The 20,131-nt window shown below is 42.7% G+C and overlaps 1 protein-coding gene across 2 annotated transcripts in view; it reads right to left on the reverse strand.

Annotated features, from left to right (window-relative positions):
* The window catches only part of OVCH2 (ovochymase 2), a 919,743-nt gene that overhangs the window by 785,603 nt on the left and 114,009 nt on the right, over positions 1-20,131 (reverse strand). For both annotated transcript variants that reach the window (XM_069223557.1, XM_069223556.1), the window contains exon 3: positions 3,604-3,695. In XM_069223557.1, coding sequence (XP_069079658.1) covers positions 3,604-3,695 — 92 coding nt within the window. The remainder of the gene's footprint in view (positions 1-3,603; positions 3,696-20,131) is intronic.

Here is a 20,131-nt window from a genome sequence, read left to right on the forward strand (position 1 = left end):
CCTAAGTTCTTACATGCTCCACTTTTTAAGTAACAGGTGCTCTACCTTGTGGGCTACAAGGCCTATTTAAAAATGACATACTTTATGTGTAAAAAGTAGTTCTTCTGTTCTACAAAATGTTATTTTGGCAGCTTTGCCTGCAGGTTAAAAAACTACATGAGTCAGGCTACACATGTTGGCTTGAAGCAATGTTTTCCTTGCCAGGCTAGTGAATGGCACAATAGTTGCAACAATGTATTTGTGACATGTATTTATATTATGGCCTTAGTGAAAAAATGAACATGCCAATTGGGAATTAGCCAATTTAACCATGTTTGGGTGTCAAAGCCTATATATTGGTGTTAGACCTGTCAGCTCTTGGCGTGGCTTCCCCTGTTTATTTTGGCTTTTGTCCTCCTGTTATGATCCTGTGAAGAACTTTGTTTTTGCTGGCTTTAGGACTCTGGGCACTTTACCACTGCTGACCAGTACTAAAGTGCAAGAGCTCTCTGTCTAAGTTGGATTGGTAATTGGTTTATTCATGATTGGCATATTTAATTTACTAGTAAGTCCCTAGTAAAGTGCACCAGAGGTGCCCAGGGCCTGTACATCAACTGCTACTAGTGGGCCTGCAGCAATGATTGTGCCACTCACATGAGTAGCCCTGTAAACATGTCTCACATCTGTCACTGCAGTGTCTGTGTGGGCAGTTTCATACTGCACCCACTTACCAGAACCAAACCTTCCCTTTTGTTATGTGTAAGTCACACTAAGGTAGGCCCAATGTTGCCCCATGGACAGGGTGCAGAATATTTAAAAGGTAGGACATGTCTGAGTGTGTTTTGCATGTCTTGATAGTGAAATACTGCTACATTTGTGTTCCACTATTGCAAGGTCTATCTCACCCATAGGAAAACATGGGGATTGCCTACAATATCCTTTAAGTGTGATTTCCCATTGGGAGCAGATACAGACTTGGAGTTTGGGGTCTCTGAACTCACAATTTAAAAGTGCATCTTTTGGTAAAGATGGTTTTGAGACTGTAAGCTTGAAAGTGCCACTTTTAGAAAGGGGTCATGTTCTTGCTTAACCATTCTGTGCCTCTGCCTAGCTACTAAATACATGTCTGGGTCAGGCTGACAGTTGGGCTGTTTGTGAATTCACTCTAGACAGTAACACAAAGGGAGCTGAGGTGTATCCTGCCTATCCTGATGTGTCTTTCTGGGCTAGAATGGAGGGAGGAGCTGACACTTGCACCTGAATAGGGCTGTGCCTGTCCTCACACAATACATTCTCCAAACCCCCAGAGTGTGTCTGGGTCCAGGACAGAGAGACACAGGGTCTTGTGAGTTTTCTCACTTCAAAGGCAGAAATGCAGATAAGTATTGGACAGCTGACCCCACAACTTCGGAACCCTTCTGGGCTGAGGACATTCTGCCAGGGAGAAGAAGAGCTGGATGCTTGAGGAGGACCTGCCACTCAGCCTGTTGCTTTACTTTGCTGGCCTGCTGATGCTACCTCTGCCTTAGGAATGAAAGGACTGAACTTTGCTTTCTAAATCCTGCTTTCCAAGGTTTTCCAAGGGCTTGAGCAGAGCGTTCCTCCTGTTAGATGTCTCAGGGCCATCAAAGACTTCATCTGCCAGCACATGGGCTTTTTACTGTGAGTACTGACTTGTCAAGTGGTGCCAAATTCAGATTCCTGGCCCTTGGAATTGAATTCTGGTGAAAAACAAGAAGAACCAGGCACATCGATTCCGGATGACTCCAGAACCGGCGCAACTACCCGACTTCGTGCGGCTACTTGCATTTGAAACTGTAGTCCCTGCTGAAGGGCAACGACCGCGATAGATGCTGCAAATCCAGCACCACTGTACCGAAGCCACTGCAGCACCTCTGAAGTCCAGCGACATCATGAGTCCTGAGAGCTGTTTTACCGACGTCCATGAAACCTGAGTCTGCCACAGCACCTGTGGCCCCATGGTGTGACCGCAACCCTGAGACTTTGCCCAATCGCATCTTGACCCGCCAGATTCATTGACCAGGCTTAATCATAAGTAACCGATGCCTCGCCACTGATGCTGCATCTCCTCCCCTGTAACTGTAAAGAACCAACACCTCACCTCCACTGCCTCAACCAGGAACCAAGGCCTTACCTCCCCCGTAGCAGTAAAGAATTGATGACGCACTGGCTCCAACGATGCTTCGATTCCATGCAACATCTTTGTTTCTTCATTTTCAAATGTACTGTACCTGGGGGTCCAGGTAACTCCGTGACTGGTACTATACTCCCTCATGTGTGTCGTCAGACTGTTTGGCTCGAATCTGACAATGACGTCATGATAGCCCCAGTTAGAGCCATTGTGTTTTTAAATGCTTTATTTGGATTTAATATTTGAAAATGTGCATCTTTGTTTGTGTATTTGGAGTTTTGTTGTTTTGGTCTTGTTTTACTCAGATAAATATTGGGTATTTTTCTAAACTGGTATGGTTTACTTTTGTGATGTTTTCAGTCTGTTACTTTGTGTGTGTGTGTGTACAAATACTCAAAACATTGCCTCTTAGATAAGCCTGACTGCTCATGCCAAACTACCAAGGGGTGAGCAGGGGTTGCCTTAGGTGTGTGACTCCCTTTACCTGATTAGAGTGAGGCTCCCCCTGGACAGGGTGCAAACCACTGGCAACTAGACCCCATTTCTAACATTTGGGGACCAGTGCACAGATTTTCAAAACCAGCAGCATCAGGCAAGGTAAAATGAAAGGAGAACACTTAAAAGAGGCACTTTTTTAGACTTAGCATTTTGAAAAACCTAAGAATTAATTTAATTCCTGAAACTAGAGAGGAATATGCTGCAAAAAATGGACAGGAATAGTAAGTGTGACTAGAAAACATCTAGGCCTGATATGGCATGACCAAAATACTGTTCTGGTTTAACAATATCGCAAGCAGAAATACATGACATAATAATAATATTATGGTAATAATACTATGTCACACAAAATGCAATGGCCTGAACACAGCAGTAAACTGTATTTGCAGGTCAGTTGTGGGCTTCCTAGAGAGCTTACATTTTCAGTGGACATTGGTTCAGGTCAAAGCTGATTGTGGTTCTGTGACCTTGGATTTGATTTGGAGGATCACTGGAATTTCTTGGCGACCCTCTGTTTGTAGGAAGTGGATCTACATACTGAGCTCTACAACATTCTTCAACCTACGCACTGTAGGAGTTTTTTGGGCGAATATTAACAGAATACATGAGTATTGACTAGTGCATTCAGGTAAAGGAAGTGCTCAGAAAGTGTCCTTCATTTCGCAGTATTGATGGGTCATTGCACTGTCACCTGAAGCACCGCATTCTAAAAGAAGGAATGAAGATACTGAACACCATTCAGGATGGGCTGTCTGGAATGGTGCTCATTAGAGTGTGGGTTTGTTACTAGGATGTTTACCTGCATGGGAAGCGGGTGTGAAGGGCTGACCTGAGTCACAACAGGATCGTGAATGTGGCTATGTTCTTGAAATGTAATTAGGCTTTTCTGCTTGATAAAAAATCACATCCACTTAAAACATTTTACAGCGTGTCCTTTAATGTAAACTCATCCGTTAAATAATATCTTCTGGTACCTGTCTGCAACACAATGAGCAGCCGTGAGCACCCACACTTCAGAGACAATCGTTGCGCCACAGAAATGTCGTCCTTGCTTTCTCAAGGAGGCCTGCGTTAAAAACAATATGTAATAGCGGATAAGCAATAACCAATAAGCAAAAACGTTTTTATAAACATGCAGTCTTGCAAGGAAAATATTTGTAGCAGGCAAACAAACTTGTGGATATTAGAATTCAGATACATTGGCATGGCATCCTCACTCACACATTTACAAGCACTTTAAATAGTAAGCTGACAACAGGCGTAACATAAAATAGCAATACATACAAAATGAAATGAAAGCAAGTTATAATGGTAGTTTCCAGTCAATGGCAAAGAAATGGAGTATTAAACAAAATGTCGGCAATACTATTTGGTTGGAAGCCAGAAAAGCGTGCACACCTTTCCTCCTCGTCCACCTCATCATCCCAGTCCTAACATTATGAGGATTTGCTTGTGGCACAAAAAACGTGCTTATCCAAGTCAAAAAAAATATCAAACAATTTATTTGATCAGGATAGTCTTTGTTCAAAAGACTCTTTCTGTGTGTATTTTAATTCAGCTTCATTCTACTGAGAGCGGGAAAAGCACATCTGTGCATTCCCCAGAAACAGCTTTAAAACTTAGGAAACCTGAATGACAAACCTCTGCCATTTGAGGGCCTGGCTGGATAGATTGGAGGGAAAGATTTTGACACTTGACCTCTCGGAACCAAATTATGGCACCACTAAAGATAAAGATCTGCATTCCACAGCCCCTTGGCAGACAGGACTGAAATTTAGGGGAGACATCTGTGGTTCACAGGAGACCCCTTTGATCCACCCCCAACTTCAAAGGAACACTTAAGTATAACTGTGAGTACCGAACTTCAGCACCTTAGCTGTACACTAGCAGGACTATGGGACCAGTATGGCTGGACAGCATGGTGAACACTGCCAGAGGAACCTGTTGTGCAAAGGAGTATTTACTGTTGTTGAAAGGAATCTGCACACCCTTCCTGCATTTTGGCTGGCCTGGGCAGGCTGCCTGCTATTGTGTGGAACTCTGAAGTGTGCTCTCCAAGGGCTTGTTGGCTGGCCTCCTGCTCTGTCTGGAGATCTCAGGTACATCAAAGGCATTTTGCGAGGGACCTACACCATCTACTGGTGTCATCTGGAAAGCGGTGCCCTTCTCTCCACCTACATTGCCTGCTGGACTCCACCTGGTAGCAGCGGTGTGAGCGTAGAATAAGTATTGTGCCTGGAGACCAGAAATGCTTAGTGAGGAGCCTTCAAAGTACTGCCTGCAATTACAGAGTGTGGAACTTCATCATGCGACCACTACATGCATCAGCGTCCTGTTTGTTGTGAGTGTGTTCACCGGTTGTGGGACTCCACGTGGCCCTCTTTTATCAAGTGCGTCACATTTCTTTTGTGCAACACCCGACTACATGCTCATCGTGTGCGGTGCCTGATTCATATGTTGCCACCCTCGGAGCTGGGAGTGCAACCGGAGAAGTGCTGCATTGTACCTCATGTGGCACCACTGAACTTAAGTCTTTGTGTGTGATTGGATTTTCTGGTTCGACTCAAGTCATTGAGCACTAGACATTGTGCTTCATTCCAGGGAGTTACGGAATTGGAGCTACCTGTGTGTGACCGAGTTGTCTGGTGTGACTCAAGTTATCGTGCACCAGATGTTGTGCCTCATTCCAGGGAGGTAGGGAACTGAAGTTCCTTGTGTATGACTGGATTGTCAAGTGCAGCTCAAGTCATCATGCACCTGACTAGTGCCTCATTCTGTGGAGGTACTGTATTCGAAACCTTTTTGACTGATTGAACTGTCTGGGGCAACTCAAGCCATCATGCCCCAGACGGTGTGCCTCCTTCCAGGGAGGCACGACATCAAGCACTTTATGTGTGGGATTGGAATTGTCTGGTGCAACTCAGGTTATCGTGCCCCAGATGCTGTGCCTTCTTATATGGAGGTATGGACCTGGTTACTCTTCGGATACAACCGGAATTGTCAGGATGGCTCATGTCATCACACCTCAGAAGTGTGCCTCCTTCCCGGGAGGAATGGATTTGCTAACTATTTGGCTACTGGAGTGCTTGGGTGGGCTGGGAACCACCGTGGCACCAGCAACCGTCTCCCTGTGCTTTGTAGAGCATTAAATTACCCAAACCTCTATATGTTAACTGTTGCCAGATCAGGCGTAATCTCTGTCTACTTCCCAACTTGTCTCCGAGGATCCTGAGAAGTGCGACTTTGGCCGTGAGCAGCCTAAGATGCAGGGAAAGGTTGCTTCATCTCCGGCTCATGGGGCGTGGCATAGCAGGAACTGTTTGGCGGGTGGGGGTGGTTTGGGGACCTGGGTGTCTGTGAACACAGTGACATTACAACAAACACAAAAATACAACTGCTCTTTCCATCATTTTTATTATAAAGGACACCTCTCGAATGACCTTCATGGGCTCACTAGACCACACTAGGGTTATTCCCTGTTATGGAAGTAGAAGTCTGACACAATTCACAGTGTAATGCTTCATCCTTGAGTTCTACTCCGCTCTTCGGTAGGATCAATGCCACCGGGGAGGACTTAACCATCTAGCTCCTTTTGAGCAGAGGGGAGTTTATTATAGGAATGCAATGGATTGATATTCTGTTTAAAAATAATGGTGTGCATGTGAAAATATACATAACTAATAAGGCATCAAAGGCCATATGTACGAAAGCTTTTTCCCATAGACACAGAATGGGTAAAATCCTTTCGTACATCTGGCCCCAAATCTCTTAGGGTGGCATCATCAGAAAGACTTAAATATTGTGCTTGATCCCAATGCCAAAGAACCAGTTATGATTGTAGAATCAGGAAAATCAAGACACAGATATAGAATGGTGTGAAAAACTAATGGGTAGATTTCCGAAAGGTTTTACTGACTGGGTAAGCTAAACAAATGTACACATCAAATAATTTTAAAGCAAAGTGCTGTACCCATCATTCATAAAGTGAGACCTATGCTATTCCTAAGGAGAGAACTATTTCAGCAAGAACTGAACAAGTTATTAGAAGAGAAAAATTTGGAACCAATAGAGTCATCTGACTGGTTGGCGCCGATAGTCGTGGCCCCAAAAAAGGGAAACAAGATCCGTTTGTGTATAGATTTGACGGATCTCAATAAAAACATTTGGGTGGACAGACAACCCTTGCCTAATGTTGCAGAAATGCTGAGTATGATGAGTGGTGGCAATGTATACAGTGTGTTGGATATGTCAGCAGCATATCATCAGGGCAACTTGCATCCTGAATCTCGTCCTTTAACTTCTTTTGTAATGCTTTTGGGAGTGCATCGTTGTTGTAGAATGCCTTTTGGACTGGCATCAGCCTCGGCTGTATTTCAGCAAATACTGCAGAACAATTTTCAAGGAATAGACAATGTATTATGTTTTCAAGACGACATAATAGTAATGGGAAATTCCTTGACAGAACATGATGAGTTATTGGTAAGAGTATTGGAAAAAATTGCGGATCATGGGTTGAGCATAAAAAAAGAGAAATGTCAATTGAGAAAAGAATGAGTAAACTATTTGGGACACAAGATATCTGCTAAAGGAATAAAACCCAAGAAGAGCATAGTAAGAGCAAACAGTGACGCTCCACAACAGTGCAACAAAGACCAATTGAAGTCATTTCTGGGACTGGCGGAGTACTGTTCTAAATTTGTACATAACTTTGCTGATGTTGTAGAACCTATGAGAGTGTTGTTAAAGAAAAGTGCAATGTTCGAATGGGGAGCAGAATGTGAAAAACCATTTGCTAACATTAAACCGTCTATTGCTCATGCTCCAACATTGGGGCACTTTGATGTTAATAGAAAAACTGTTGTGATGAAAGATGCCAGTGGTGTGGGTCCTGGTGTGGTGCTGATTCAAATGATGGATAATGAGGAGAGAAATATTGGATTTGCATCTCAACGGTTACAGGGGGCTGAATGATCATACTCTGCCATTGAGAAGGAAGCACTAGCTTGTTTCTGGGATATAAACCACTTAAAGTATTACTTGTGGGGATTACCTTTTGTCCACAGGCATGCATGACAAACAATCAGCCACTACATTTATCTTTCCATTATTGCAAATTTTCAAATGTGGTCGGGGTTTAGAAGGGAGTGTAACACCTTGTATTTCTAGATGGCTGACTATGGTTATTGATTTTAATTTTGTTGTGGAAAATGTAGGATGAAAGAGAAATGTAGTGACTGATTGTTTGTCATGCATTCTGTGGACGAAATTCCAGAAGAAATTTCACTCACATGTGTGATGGAGTCACAGACATTTTCCATTGATGAAGAGTTAGCCTTAGGGCATGAAGAATGGAACAATGCAATTGTTGAAGACGAGGAGTGTAAGGAATTAAACAAATTCATAAGTGGTGCTTGGCAGGAGACGACTGTCTTACATGGAAATCTGAGACAGTATTTGGAAGTGAAGGATGAGTTGAGTATTCAGGGTGAGAAGATTTTGAGGCACAATCGAATTGTTCCTCCTATGGCGTTGAGGGCAAGGTTTGTAGGAATTGTGCATGAAGGACACCTAAGAAAGAGTTTGACGAAGAGGAGGTTTGCGACAATTCTTTTGGTGGCCTGGAATGGACTAGGATGTTGAACCAATAGTCAATGACTGTCAAGCGTGTGGCAATAGTGATAAAGCCAAAGTTGTCAGACAACCGCCTATGGGGTGCATGCAATATCCTGCGGGACCATGGTAAAGGTTGGCTTTGGATTTTCTAGGTCCCGTGGATAGACTGGGTAGAAGAAATCATTTTCTCATAATTCTGGTTGATTATCATAGTACGTGGATTGTAGTCACGACTGGGGGACCGTGGAGCAAATAACAACTAGCAATGTTATAGTGTTCCTAAGGGAAGTATTCTTGGAAGAAGGAATATCAAAGTCCTATTTATGGATAATGGTGTGCATTTAGTTTCTGTGGCTATGACAGATTTTTTTTACTAGTTTAAGGATCAGACATGATAGAGTGGCATTATTTCGGCCACAAGCTAATGGTTTGGTAGAGTGAGTAAACCGAATAATTATGGAGAACATTGAACTTTATTTGGCAAATGGGCTGATGTAGAGAGAAGAGTTGAACAAGATGATATGCACACATAGAATAACACCTCATTCGATGACTGGGGTGTCTCCTTTTATTGCTCTTAAAGGGAGGGTGCCAGCAACAAAGGAATCTCCTTTGTGGTTATGAAAAGAAACAGGTATGGGTCGATCATGAGGGCATGAAAGTGAGGGTGACAAATTTACAGAAACAGAATAAAATGAGTTACAATAGCAGAAAGGGAGTGAAGAACATTTGCATGAAAAGTGGTGGCTGGGTGGCAGTGAGAACATTTGGTCATGTGAAAAAAGTTGAGAGCAAGTTTCTTAAACCACAGAGAATAACCAAGGTAATGAATTCCGGTGTTAAATTGGATGACGGTAAGGAGTGGAGTATAGAAAATCTGTGCAAAGTTCAAATGCCGGTGAATGAGTAGTGATATAATAATGTATTTCTACAGGTATTTCTATGGTTCAGTAGTCATACTATGTTTTTTTCTAAAAAAGAAAAGTTTTCTTTTTGAGCTTACAAGTTTGAGCACAGGTAAAAACATAAGGTGGAACCACGATAATAATGATTTGTGATTCTCACACAAGCCAAGTTGTTCCTGCCCATTCTACAAGCCCTTTTGGGTTTCAGGCATTCATCAGGGCATTGGATTCCTGTTCATTACGCGAATATTTGTGTCAAACAGCTATAGTGTACCCTACAAAATAATGTGAAAGGAAACACCCAAAAAAGGTCCTACCTTACTTCGGTATACATCCATGTTAGGCACCTGTAAAAACAAAAAAGGTCACCTCAAATGATTTACATTGTTATAGAAACAAAAAAACCACTACCAAGCCCAGTGTTCACCCATAAGGATATACATTTGCATTACAAATAGTGACACACACTGGTAAAGTTTACGCAACAAATCCACTAGAGTGTGTGTCTGGTGAAAAGAGTTTCTGTTAGCAGTACATTCTTATGCTCTTACCCTTAATTTGGGAGTCACTCTTTTCATGCTCCATGAGAGGGGCGACGCCCCTTATAGTCTCACCCTGGGGAACAACTGACTGCTCACAAAAACGATCTTTGCTTTTCAAAAAAAATGTTTTTTTCCATAGTGTCTACCAGTGTGTGTCACTATTTGTAATGCAAATTTATATCCTCATGGATGAACACTGGGCTTGGTAATGGGATTTGTGTTTCTATAACAATGTAAATATATTTGGGGTGACCTGTGACACTGAGACGTTCTCTTTTTAATGTAGATCATTTATTAGTATCCACCAGAAGATAATACCACAAAGCACAGTCCAGTAGCTCCTTCCTTCCAGTTCCCCTCAATTTTCTCTCATGGAATCTCAAATCATGAAATTCCACTCCTTGACATCATCATTTAAAGGAATACCCATACAGTTATAACCACAACACATCTCCTTCCTTTAAATGGCACACCTAATACCAACCTCCTTCCACACTAATACAGCAATAAAACTATAATGAACAAGAAAAATGACTTTATATATTGAGAAACAGAAAGAACAACAAACAAAACATTATACATGCAAAAACTATACAATAACTTCTCTATTGAACCTGTAAAGGACATAGGTAAACTGTTCACATATATGTTACATCAATAAATTCACAAAATCCTCGAGATTTTTAGGATACGTCCTCTTCCTCATACTCCCCCTCAATCCTTCACTCCCCCACAAACTACCACCCAACTTCTCTTCATATATACTCTGTTACATAGTCTCACTATTAGGATATATGGCTAAACGAGACATACTCCAAACGTCACCACCCTCAAGAACCACCACATTCTTTCTCATTCTATTATTCTTTTTGGTCCTACAAATTTGGATTCTCCTTTGGGACACCACATCGGTCTTTTGATATATACCATATCTCCTTCACACCAATCCGTTTGACTCACACAATGTCTCTCATCTAATCTCCTCTTGTACTTAGCTTGGTTTGCAATCACTCTGGCATGAATAAGTTTAGAACTATCTGGTGATGTTATGTTATTTCTGGTTCTTGAACACAACCACAACGGGATTTTGCTTAGAGACGGCTAATCTGCCCGTCAATATTCGAAAAGGAGACATCCCAGTAACAGCATTGGGTGCATTTTTATGAGCCCACACTTTTTCTCTAAGCACAACTTTTAAAGGAAGCCTATTTTCAAGAGAAATCTGTACACTTGCTTTCACCAACTGATTCATCCAAACCATTACCTTGAGGAGCATAGAGTGCAGTACGGTAGTGAGAAATTGCTAAACTCTTAAGAAAATTCCTCATCTCTTGTGAGGTGAACTGAATACCTTTGTCTGTAACTATCACTTTAGGAACACCTTCACAAGTGAAAACATCAGTCAAAAATTCTATAACAGTTTTGGTGGTGATCGAATGTACACAACTAGCGGTGACCCACTTAGAGGTGTAATCAATTAAGACAATAACAAAACTCTCACTGGGTGGTAAAGTTGTAAATGGTCCAATCAAATCCAACCCAAATTTGAACGACGGTTCATCCAGAACAGGGACAGTCCACATAACTCTTGACTTGTCATTACTTTGTATACAATCCTTTACAGTCACCTCCACTTGCCTGTCTAAACCTGGCCGCCAGTAACACTCTTTGATGCTAGCTTTAGTAAACTTCCTACCTAATTGTCCCTCATGGGCTAGATTGATTATTTTCTCATACACCATACAGGTGGAACCAATCTCTCATTCCTATTTAAATTACCTTCTATGATGCTCAGTTCATCTTTGACACACCAAAACGTCTTAGTTCCTTCCAGGCAGTTGTTTAAACTGAGCCGCTCTTGCACTACATAATCCGAGACTAACCTGCAACCCGGGTCTTTTTCACATTCTATATACCGTTCTCCTTTATCAATGGCTGATTCCTAACCCACAGTATCAGAATTTGTGCATCTGAATTAGAATCTGCTAATGACGACCTGGAAAGGAAATCCGCTGGAATATTCTTATTTCCCAGAAAATACCCAACCTAGAAGATAAAGTCCATTAAACTTTCTACCCAGCGTTTGATGCATGGTGTAGTGTTTTCAATACTTTGATAGCCAAATATCTGTACAAGAGGTCTATGATCACTCCTAAGTACAAATTGTAGACCCCAAAGATAATAATTGAAATGATTTATGGCCCAGGTGGAAGCTAGTGCCTCCGGCTCTGCTACAGAATATCATTCCTCTGATCCTTTAAGAGAACGTGATGTGAAAGCTACCATTTTCCCCTCTCCATCCACTACTTATGAGAGAACTACACCAAGACCTTTTAAACTGGCATCAGTGGACAATAATGTTTTGCGTCTTACACAAAATGGCCTAAAACAGGCATTCTTCCAGTATAACCATTCACTGCATTAAAACCCTCCTCACACTCTGGGGACCACTCAAACTTCACACCTTTCTTCAATATCACTCATGAAGGATGTACCACACAAGCAAAATTCTTAGTGAACTTAGAGTAAAACTCATCAAGCCCAAGGAATGATCATACTTGGTCCTTAGCAGTAGGTGCCAACACTGATATAATTGATTTAGCTAATTCTAATTTGGGCTTAATACCATATTCAGAAATGGTGTGAACTAGAAATGAAACAGTATCAACTCTAAATTGACATTTTACCTCTTTAAAGTCAAGCCATTGTCCTTCAACCTCCTGAGTACTGTTCTTAAAATTGCATTGTGCTTGTTAGTATTTTCACCATAAACAAGTATATCATCCTAAAAAAACAATACAGAATCGAGGCCCTTGAGTACTTCCTTCATCACCCTTTGGAAACATGCAGAAGCTAACCCAAAACGCATTGTAATAAACCTGAATGTTCCCAAAGGGGGAACAACGGAAGTAAGGTGTCTCGAATGCTCATTAAGTAAAATCTGATGATACACTGCTGATAAGTGCATTACACTGAATACTTTGGCTCCAGTTAGCATGGTCAGAGTCTCATTAATATTAGGTAAAGGTTGAGGATTTACCCATATACATTGATTGAGACCCCTAAGGTCAATGCACAATCTTATTTTTGATCCATTATCTTTGGGAGCTAAAACTATAGGAGCCAACCATTCTGAGGCCTCAATTTCTTCAATGACTCCCAACTCCAATAATCTGTTGAGTTCTTCTTGAAAAGGGTTCAACATCAAATGTGGTACTTTCCTCACTTTATATACAACTGGTTTTCCACTAGACTTCAAAAAAATAATTGTGTTTGAATTTCTCAGTAACCCATGTTTATCATTCAAAACTTCTGGGAAGTCATTAACAATGTCATCATCACTCACATGTGATATACTTGGTCAGGTACATTTGGATTCAAAACAATACCCAAATCTCTCTGATGCCGCCAGCCTAAACGATTATTGGCATGTTTTGCTAGATAAACCTTTCCTACTGTCTCCCGTCCTTTAAATGTTATTGATATGACAGAGTAGCCAAATAAATCAATTTTCTGTCCACCATACCCCACAGGATCAATGTCTGGTGGAATTAATTTGATTTTGTCACCCCCAAAAATTGTCTCCCAGTTCTTGTCACCAATTAATGTAAAAGGAGATCCAGAATCTGCAAGGACCGATACAGTCTTTCCACCAATTCCAATATCACACCTTGGCATGACTTTTTTTTTCCCCCATCAAGTTGCTAGTTTTCACTACTTGCACAGTCAACATGTAATATCATTTGTTGATTTACCACAGTCTCATCCACCATGTTTACTTTGAAATTCCTACAAACTTTCACTAAATGCAAAGTTCTCACAGCCAATACCAATTAAATAAGAATCAAACAAGTGTATCCATTTTCTCTGAGGTAATATGGGTTTACCGTGTTCAGATTAAAATTATGGTGGTTGAAACATACTTAGAGGAGAGTGGTGTGACATGTTATGAGTCTAGTACAGTAGTTACCAACCTTTTGATTTCTGTGGTCCCCCACTTTAACATTAATGGAACCCAGGGACCCCACTGAATCATCATGGGAATCCGGGGACTCCCGCCTGAGTCATAACTGGAAGCTGGGGACCTAATTTGTCAATATTTGTTAATATTTTTTAATTTTCTAGGCTCTCACGGACCAGCTGAGAAGGCTTCTCAGACTCCCAGGAGTCCCCGGACCACAGGTTGGGAACCACTGGTCTAGCATAATGAACCAAAAGACCAGATTAAAAAAAAAAATTACTATAACAGGCAAATATAAAAAATTAATAAAACTATCTGAAATAAAAAAAATCCTTTCTTTTCTTTTCTTTTCTTATATTTTCTTTTCTTCTCTTTTCTTTTATTTTTCTTCAGCAGCTTTCCTTAATTTTCCCAATACAACATCCTCACTTCCTCAATATCCAAAATTGACAACAGGAAATGGCAGAAGCATTCTAGTTTTTTTTCAGCCCGACGTAGTGCCAGAGAAAACTTCAGATGGAGGAAAGGAAATGCCTCAAAACCCTTTCCTCTTTAAACGCAATTCCAACATTTAAATCCCAATAAAATCATTTTGTTGAAATACTTTGTCACGTCGTCATGTGGCAACTTCACGCGCTCGTGTGTTCGCTGCGCGGAGCGCTCTTCCTAATATCAACATGTGCATAGTTGTATGACAACTTACACTCTGTTGTGCTTGTAGTGCAATCGTTTAGTCGTTTCATGAAAACTGTTCCATAAAAGTTAAACGGCAGCAAAATAAAGCTTTTCAGATCATGACAACAGCATGCCATGAAGAATTGTGCTAGTCTATACCGAGGAGAGTAAATTTTCACAAATTACAATACCCTTTCCTCATGGAATGGCCTCCATCAACTGGTAGACAATGAAATTGCACGTAGAGTCAATCGAAAAATAGGTGAATGCCTCAGCTCGTCGCCACTTGACACCGAGACGTTCTCTTTTTAACATAGATCATTTATTAGCGTCAACCAGAAGATAGCACCACAAAGCACAGTCCAGTAGCTTCTTCCTTCCAGTTCCCCTCAACAGTCTCTCATGAAATCTCACTTCATAAAATTCCACTCCTTAACAAGGAATACCCATACAGCTATATCCACAACAACCTGTTTTTGTTTTTACAGATGACTAACATAGATGTGTACCGACGTAAGGTAGGACCTTTTCTGGGTGTTTCCTTGCACATTATTTTGTAGGGTACACTATAGGTGTTTGACACAAAAAGTTGCGTAATGAACAGGGATCCGATGCCCTAATGAATGCCCGAGACCCGAAAGGTCTTATAAGAATGGGCAGAAACATGTTGGCTTGAGTGAACATCACAAATCATTATTATTGTGTTTTCACCTTATGTTTTTAACAATACCTGTGTTCCCCATCTAATAAAGGAAGTACCATGGTTGATCACAAGGTATTTTACAAATCTGGATCCCAGTCTTTTTTATCCAGTTATCATTTATCAAGAACTCCCCTCTGTTCAAAAGCAGCTAGATGGTCAATCCTCCCCAGTGGCGGTGATCCTTCCGAAGAGGGGAGTAGAAGTCAAGGATGAAGCATGACACTATGAAGTGTGTGAGACTTCTACTTCCATAACAGGAAATGACCCTAGCGTGGTCTAGTGAGCCCATGAAGTTCAGTCAAGTGGTGTCCTTTATGATAAAAATAGGAAGATGACTTGCCTAGAGCAGTCGTATTTTTGTGTTTGTTGTTATGAATAGGAGTATTATGACTTTTCCCTTATGTTTCCCTTCTCTCTAATTATTGTGTTCTGAGAACACAATGACATTAACCAGTCGGATATCAGTGCACGGCATCAGATTGCTATAAGTGAGTGTGTGTGAGTACGAGCCACCTGATATCTGTGGCACGGCGTAGCAGTGCGGCGTGAATGCAATGGAGTGGGTGCGGGTGAGTGATAGAACAACATGGTGTTGTTGCCATACCTGTTATTTCTTGCTAGAGGCCTCTCACAGTTGACATTGAGCTTTACTTATGCGGCCAAGGCCGAAGATCTAATTAAAAGTGCTGCAAGTCTTAGTATGTACATATTGCTGCTAACATTGTGGACTGGGGAGCACCCTGCAACAGTATGCTATTGATTTGGAGTAATCTCTAAGGTGGGTCTTGTGCTTATAATGATTGGCACTGCATGAGGGTGCTGGGAGGGAAAGTATTATTTTTCTCTTGGGTACATACTGTTTACAGTGTTTAACACTGTTGGGCCTAGTACTGCGAGTAATAAATATAAATGTGATTTCTGACCAAATTTACATGATGATCATGCTGTGTTAATAATGTGTGTGTTGAATACAACTGAGTTTTACATACACCTCGTTTGAAGTCTCTTTTGTGATGCTCACTGTAATTGCTGTGTAAAAGTGCTATGCCATTGCTTTTATACATTACCCCTGTGATCAGCCTGACTGGTCTGTGTCAAGCTACCCAAGGGTGGCAGCAGGTTATACAATGAGTGCAATCACCCACCCCTGACAGGTGTGGGAGGTTCTGTCTGGCTAGGTCATCAACTCAGCCAACCAGAATATGCCTTATCCAACAAGCCTTCTCCACCTATCAAGACCCCCCCCAGCTCCTTTCCACAAGGGAGATTATTTGTAACTAATGGTTCAGCAGGTCAAGATCAAAACCACCCACAAGAATCCTTAGTAATTGGCTTCATTTAGCAATTTTCCTGACGCTCCACCACTGTCAAGGGTTCACACAGGGAACATGAAAAACTGACGGCTAAGGATTTTTAAAAATATATCTTTATTCACATTTTGAGTGTGCAAACATTACAATACAAGTAGCAAAAAGTATAAAAACTGCTAGGGTTAATATCCTTAGTCATAACATAGAAAACAGCAAAATATTCTGCAACCCAGAAGCCCCTCATCTCTCAGGGGTTGTTCAATATGGGCATTGCACTTTTGCCATTTAGGGGTTGGCACAAAAAAAGGGGGGGGGAACGACACCTGAATACACACATATAGTAGCCAGGGGACCAATAATTGATTTTTTATTTGGGGGACAGGGCGAGGGGAGGGGGCAGCAACATTGCACCATCCATCTATAACACATCTTAATCACATCCCGCAGTCATCCCACTATGCAGTCCATCTTGCCTCCACTGGAAAGACATGGGGCTGTCGGGGCATGATAGAGCTAGACTTGGTCCACAGCCCCCATCTTCTGGGCTTCCGCCGGGGCCTCAGGCAAGCTCAAGGTAGAGTCTTCAATTACTGCTTCACTGCCCTCTCCCAGGAAGTCTATCATTGCACCCAGCAGCTCGAAGTCCCTTTCCACAATATCATCTATGTGGATTTTCAAAGCCTACATTCTTCCAACAATGCCCATTACAATAAGTCAAGCCTTCCATTTACCCCTTATCGGTGGCATAGGACTGGACAATTGAGTGGTGATGCACTGTCTGGCCAGCACCAGTTCCATTTGAGCAAATCTGTACCTTATCTTTTTATCTAGCTTGGGGAGTGCTTCGGCTGTAAGCAAAACCTCAGGAAGTGTCTTCTCCCAATTATGTCCGTCTTCACACAACAAAAGGAGCATACTGGAGCAGTCCAACCAGATAGCATAGCAAGGTCTGGAAGTCCCAGTCCGCTCTCCAATTTTAAGACCGCTAGTCAGAATATGCTTATTTTTCCTGCCCACACCAAGGATACCAACAGCCTGTCAAGCTGTTGAAATAAGGAGTTTGGTAGGATGCAGAGCGAGTTTTGCAAAGCGTAAAGGCACCTGTGCATCAAGACCATTTTACTTAGTGCCAATCTGTCCATAACAGATAGCGGTACTATATTCCAAAATTAGATGGAGGCTGTAAGGCCGTCCACCACCCTTCCCATATTTAACTCGTACTGGTGGTGTTGTTCATGCAGTATTTGCATTCCCAGGTAACATAATTGCTGCCTCTCCTAGGGCTACCCTTTCAACCAAGGACCCGAGAGGAACAAGCACTGTTTTGTGGCTTTTGACGTATTGAACAGATATTCCTCATGAGTCAACCACAAGACACAGGGGGCAAAGCACAGATCGCTCCGGGTTGGTGACATATATCACGGTGTCGTCATGGACATGGTATGTATCACTTCTCCCACTTGCATTCTCCAATCCTTCAGTTTGGCCTTTAGATGTATTGCCAGTTGCTCCATGGCAAGGGTGAAGAGGAATGAGGATAGTGGGCATCCCTGCTTAGTACCCATCTCTATGCTGAATACGCGGGATACCACCTGTCCATTGCGCACTATCACCTTGGGGTACGTATTTTAAAGGGGCCCGAGGATAAGAATCCTGGTCCCAACCTCTGCAGCACCTCCCATAGGAACTCCCAAAACAGGGTATCAGATTTCTTCTCGATGCCTAGGGCAACCAGTTCTGTCCATACGCTGTTCCCCGGGTATCACTTAGCAAGTGGATAATCCACCGTAGGTTCATATGGGTGCCCCCTCTAGCCTAAAGCCACATTGGTCTGTGCACTAAGTGCGTGACCACTTGGCCCAGCCACATCACAAGCACTTTTGCATGCGGTTTTCTACTGACATTAAGCATAGATAGTGTTCGGTACAAACTATTGTCTAAAGGATTCTCACCTGGCTTATTATTAAGGTTTCTTGCATATGGATTGGTAGTGCTCCATTTGCTCAAGCCTCCAAAAGTAAAGGAAGAAAGGTGGTGAAGTAAGTCTGGTAAAATTCAGCTGGGAGTCTGTGGAGTCCTGGGTGTTTCCCGCAAGTTATATCCTGGAGGGCCTCCAATAGCTCCTCCAACCATATGTCTTCATCTAGGCCCTCTCTCTTGGCCAGCGACAGTCGGGGGACCATGATCCCATTCAAGAAATTTGCCACTCCATGTGCCTCATTTCCACTGGGGCCACACACACCCCTGCCAGGTGGTCTTGCAGCATCAAATTTATCACTGCCTGCCTCACAACCATTCCTGCCATCAGGCAGAGTGAGGGAAGAATCATCCACGGGGGCCTTTCCTATTTGAGAAACCAAGCCATTATGTGCCCCTACCGGTTCCCTTCCCTGCAGAGTCGCTGTCTATAATTCCTCCACACAAGGTAATCTAATCTGTCCCAGGTGGTTGCAACCCCATCTGTCAGTTCTGTATCTCCTGGTGCCTGCCCCACTGTCTATTGTTGCAGTCGGGTAAGGAGTTCCACCACTCCCCTCAACTCTGTTCCAGTTTCTTTCTGGTGCCATAAGTCTTGCTAAGACTGTCACCCCGAACAACTACATTTAAAGCACCCCACTCTGCTCCACCTGACCCAGTAGTGTTCCAGTTGGTGTCAGTTGGTGTCAAAGTAGCCCTATAGCATCAGATGCATGTCTGCCTTATATTCAAGTTCTCCCAGCATTGCTGGTTGCAAACTTCACAGCAGGCTGCTTGGCCTTTATACATGCACCCTAAATTCCAACAACAGAGGATCATGATCTGACAGAAAGAGGACCTGGTCTCTCCCCTCCCGAACGTCTAGCCATCCATTAATAAAAATCTGTCCAGCTGACTAAGGGCCTGGTTCATGGGTGTGTATAAGAAAATTCCCAGGCTGGAAGGTGGAGTTCCCTCCGGATGCCTACGGACTGTTCTGTGGCCATTGCCTCTCACAATGTCAACACCATATGTGGTTTTGTACCCAGTCTGGGGGGTGCCTGTCCAGGTGTCCACCTAGGACAGAGTTGAAATCCCCAACACAAATAATGGGCACTCCAACATAGGGTAGGAGCTCAGTCTTCAGGTCCCCAAATCACTCACCGTCATCCGTGTTTGGTGCGTGTATGTTAAGAAGGTATATCTCCCTTCGATCTAGTGCGCCATGCAGGAGCACATATCGCCCCACAACATCAGCATGGTGACTGCGCAGCTAGAACGGGACCCTGGATGCCACCCAAACATATACCCCCTGACATATGCTATATTGTTCTTCAATATTTGGGCTTCCCTATCTGTTAGATGTGTCTCTTGTAGCAGCAGGATGTAAACGCCGACCCATCTCAGGTAAGTGTGAGTCCTGTATCACTTAACTAATAAGTTCAGTCCCCTCACATTCCATGTGAGAAAATGCATGAGTTAATATACATTACGTCAGGCCCTAACTACTGTCCACTGCCCCTACCCTGCCACCCACCAGAGCAAATATCCCCACATTCTGCATGAAGTAAAACTCTAACCTTCAACTGCCCACCCACTGCCTTCCCTGGGTAAACACATTGGAACTCAACTAGTATCTCCCCAGCCATTAGTCTGCACCCACCCACCCATGATACCAAACCTACACTATGTTAGTGTGTGTCCACACCTATACTTTACCTCAATAACAGTTCAAGGGGCAAAGGGCAATCCTGAAGAGCCCTAATGCAGCCCGAAGTGCAGTTCAGTCACTGTGTCAGCCCTCTAGGTCCCACACACACTTTTCCACCTACTTCAA

This window comes from Pleurodeles waltl, chromosome 3_1 (genome assembly GCF_031143425.1).
Source record: "Pleurodeles waltl isolate 20211129_DDA chromosome 3_1, aPleWal1.hap1.20221129, whole genome shotgun sequence".
Lineage (NCBI taxonomy): Eukaryota > Metazoa > Chordata > Amphibia > Caudata > Salamandridae > Pleurodeles > Pleurodeles waltl.